This window comes from Oratosquilla oratoria, chromosome 12 (assembly GCF_046742065.1).
Source record: "Oratosquilla oratoria isolate Oo_2021 chromosome 12, ASM4674206v1, whole genome shotgun sequence".
NCBI classification, from domain to species: domain Eukaryota; kingdom Metazoa; phylum Arthropoda; class Malacostraca; order Stomatopoda; family Squillidae; genus Oratosquilla; species Oratosquilla oratoria.
The window spans coordinates 20,637,790-20,641,583 of record NC_134788.1 but is presented as its reverse complement, the minus strand read 5'-3'; the positions used below and the strand labels follow the sequence as shown (position 1 = coordinate 20,641,583).

The window sequence follows — 3,794 nt, the reverse complement described above, 5'->3', positions numbered from 1 at the left end:
TACTATTAGAATGGTCAATTTACACGACGCCTTTCTCATCTGTCCTCTCAAACAATAATCACAGTACACCAAATCTTCGACAATCCACCCATCCAGTTATAAAAAGTGAACTAACAAAAATATAAATAGCCCACATATTAAAAACACTTATGACACAGGACGCCAACATAAGCAGCCAAAGAAAACTATATACATATATGAACCACATGGATAGAATTGCTTGTAAGCCACTGACCACAATACTAATAATTATCTTTAGGATACTCTTACATGAGAATGATGAAGAGAAAAAGTCGCACTGAGAAGGGTTCCCTACTAAGTATGGTTTTAATGCAGGAGTATTGTGACCTCTTACACTGAAAAGAAAACGTCTCTCAAGTATGGGTCATAACATGGTTCTTGAGATGAATCTTTCACAAGAAAGCAGAACAGTATAAGTCACACTGGTAAGGCTTCTCCATCACATGGATTTTGAGAATACTTTTCTGAAAATGCTACATCAATCACCACAATGAAATGGTTTCTCTGTTGTGTGGATCATCACATGCCTTTTAAGACTACCCTTTTGTGAAAATGCTGCACTGCAGTTACCTCACTGAAAAGGCTTCTCTCATGTGTGAGCCATCACATGAACTTTAAGATAACCATTTCCTACGAAAGCTGCATCACACTGCTCACACTTGAAAGGCTTCTCTCCAGTGTGGGTCATCATAAGAACTATAAGATTTCTTCTTTCTACAAAAGTTGCATTACATAGGCCACACTGTAAAGGCTTCTCTCCAATGTGGGTCATCGCATGGCTTTTGAGTAAAACCTTTTTTGAGAAAGCTACATCACATAGGTTACACTGGAAAGGCTTCTATCCTGTGTGGGTCATCACATGATTTTTTAGAGTACCCTATTGCGTGAAAGCTGCATCACACTAGAAAGGTTTCTCTCCTGTGTGGGTCATAACATGCCTTTTGAGAGATCTCCTTTCTCTGAAAGCTGCATCACATAGGTTACAGCGGAAAGGCTTTTCTCCTGTGTGGGTTACCACATGCCTTTTGAGATTACACTTATTTGTGAAAGCTGCATCACATATGCTACACTGGAAAGGCTTCTCTCCTGTATGGGTCATCACATGTCTTTTGAGAGTACCCTTTTCTGAGAAAGCTGCATCACATAGATCGCACTGGAAAGGCTTCTCTCCCGTGTGGGTCATCATATGGCTTTTGAGATGACTCTTTCGTGAGAAAGCTGCATCACATAGGTCACACAGGAAACTCTTCTCTCCTGTGTGGGTTACCACATGCCTTTTGAGATTACACTTATTTGTGAAAGCTGCATCACATATGCTACACTGGAAAGGCTTCTCTCCTGCGTGGGTTGTCACGTGTCTTTTGAAAGTACCCTTTTCTGAGAAAGCTGCATCACATAGTTCACAGTGGAAAGGCTTCTCTCCTGTGTGGGTCATCACATGGCTTTTGAGATTACTCTTTCGTGAGAAAGCTGCATCACATAGGTCACACTGGAAAGGCTTCTCTCCTGTGTGGTTCATCATATGGCTTTTGAGAGCACCCTTTCGTGAGAAAGCTGTATCACATAGGTCACACTGGAAAGGCTTCTCTCCTGTGTGGGTCATCATATGGCTTTTGAGATTGCCCTTTTGTATGAAAGCTGCATCACATAGGACACACTGGAAAGGCTTCTCTCCTGTGTGGATCATCACATGGCTTTTGAGAGAACTCTTTTCTCTGAAAGCTGCAACACATAAGTCACAATGGAAAGGCTTCTCTCCCGTGTGGGTCATCACATGCCTTTTGAGATTACTCTTTTGTGTGAAAGCTGCATCACATATACTACACTGGAAAGGTTTCTCTCCTGTGTGGGTCCTCACATGGCTTTTGAGATCACCTTTTTGTGAGAAAGCTGTATCACATAGTTCACACTGGAAAGGCTTATCTCCTGTGTGGGTCATTGCATGCTTTTGGATAGTACCCTTATCTGAGAAAGCTGCATCACATAGGTCATGCTGAAATGGTTTCTCTCCTGCGTGGGACATCATATGGCTTTTGAGACCACCCTTTAGTGAGAAAACTATATCACATAGGACACACTGGAAAGGCTTCTCTCCTGTATGGATCATCACATGGCTTTACAGAGAACTCTTTTCTCTGAAAGCTGCATCACATAGATCACACTGGAAATGCTTCTCTCCTGTGTGGTCGTCACATGGCTTTTGAGATCCCCTTTTGGTGAGAATGCTGCATCACATTGTACACTTTGGAAAGGCTACTATCCTGTGTGGGTCATCTCAAAGTGTTTGATAGTACCCTTTTGTGAGAGAGCTGCATCACTGGAAAGGCTTATTTTCTGTGTGGGTCATCTCATGCCTTTTGAGTTTTCCCTTTTCGTGAGAAACCTGCATCACATGGGTCACACTGGATAGGATACCTCTACTGTGTCGGTCATCACATGCATTTAGAACCTGTTCCTTTGTGAGAATCCTGCAATGCAAAAATCACACTGTAAAACCCTTTCCCTGGTTTGGTTCTTCAAGTGTATTTTGAGATTACACTTTTATAAGAAACAGGCATCAGATATGTTCTGAAAAGGCTTTTTTTCTGCCTTGAATAACATATCTAATGTAATATTAGTCTAATGTAAAAGTCTTTATATTAAATACTTATGGCATAATCTATCTACTCAGAGCTTCATGGGTATTTATGTCCTGCCACAAAAAAAGTCCTCTTTAGTGGCACATATCTAATACATTATAATAGGGGAACTGATGTTCATTATCCAAACAGGATACAGCTGCAGATTTGTAATATTACCCTTAATGATGTCCCACAACAAAGAGCTCTAGCAAAGATTGAAACAAGATTAGGTGAAAAACCTCTAGATTAGGTGTGGTAAAGGTTTCAAAATATGTTCTAGTGAAAATTTTTCCTTCTATTTAATCCTATCTACAATGGTTCATAAGAACTTAGTCTTCTGAACTCCCTAGTGATTTCTCAGATATGGTGTACCAAGATGATGAAGGAACAGCTGGCAGTGAAAATTACAGATAAAAAGGAAACATCAAATGTGTCTAATTATATTACATAACATGGTTCCAGGCCAACAATGTCTGCTGCCAATCAGCTTAAACACTCAAATAAAGCTTTTAAATAGAGCTCATTTTAATCACGGCATAGTACAAAGGAAAGGCTGGAAAGATAACTTATTCTAGAAGATTACAGATAGCTTGGGCATAGTTCAGAGACCAAGTAATGTCCTTTAAGGGCTTCACCTCCTAATGGAGGTGAGGGGGCCAACAATCTTGAAAATGGTCAGTATAGCAAGGTTTACATGCTACGATAAATTGTGGCGATTTATTGTAATGAAAAGGTTGTTACAATTTGTCATTACGTGTAAACAGGAGATCGTAGCGATTTATCGCTACGATCTCCTGTTAATTACATGTAATGACAAATTGTAACAACCTTTTCATTACAATAAATCGCTACAATTTATCGTAGCGTGTAAACCTTGCTTTATACTCTCCATCTTGCAGGACCCCCAGAACCAGGTTCCTATTAGTGGTCTCTCAAGAAACAAAATTATCCCAAGGACAAAATCCTGATATGCTCATATCATTTCAACAAGTAGTTTTACAGTATCTCGACATTTCCTTCCCTTTTATCATGGTTTCAGGTTATTGTGTTGTACAATTGTAGATCAGTCAGGTATAATCATTTAACCCATTAAACTCCGATGACAAGATGTCTTGTCATTTGGTCAAATAAAACAAAAAATCATAAAACACC

General features: G+C 39.7%; 1 protein-coding gene across 2 annotated transcripts in view; it reads right to left on the bottom strand.

Annotated features, from left to right (window-relative positions):
* Positions 1-922: 922 nt before the first annotated feature.
* The window catches only part of LOC143031057 (uncharacterized), a 15,053-nt gene continuing 12,181 nt past the window's right edge, over positions 923-3,794 (bottom strand). For both annotated transcript variants that reach the window (XM_076194432.1, XM_076194434.1), the window contains exon 3: positions 923-2,489. In XM_076194432.1, coding sequence (XP_076050547.1) covers positions 923-2,128 — 1,206 coding nt within the window. In that variant the 5' untranslated portion in view covers positions 2,129-2,489. The remainder of the gene's footprint in view (positions 2,490-3,794) is intronic.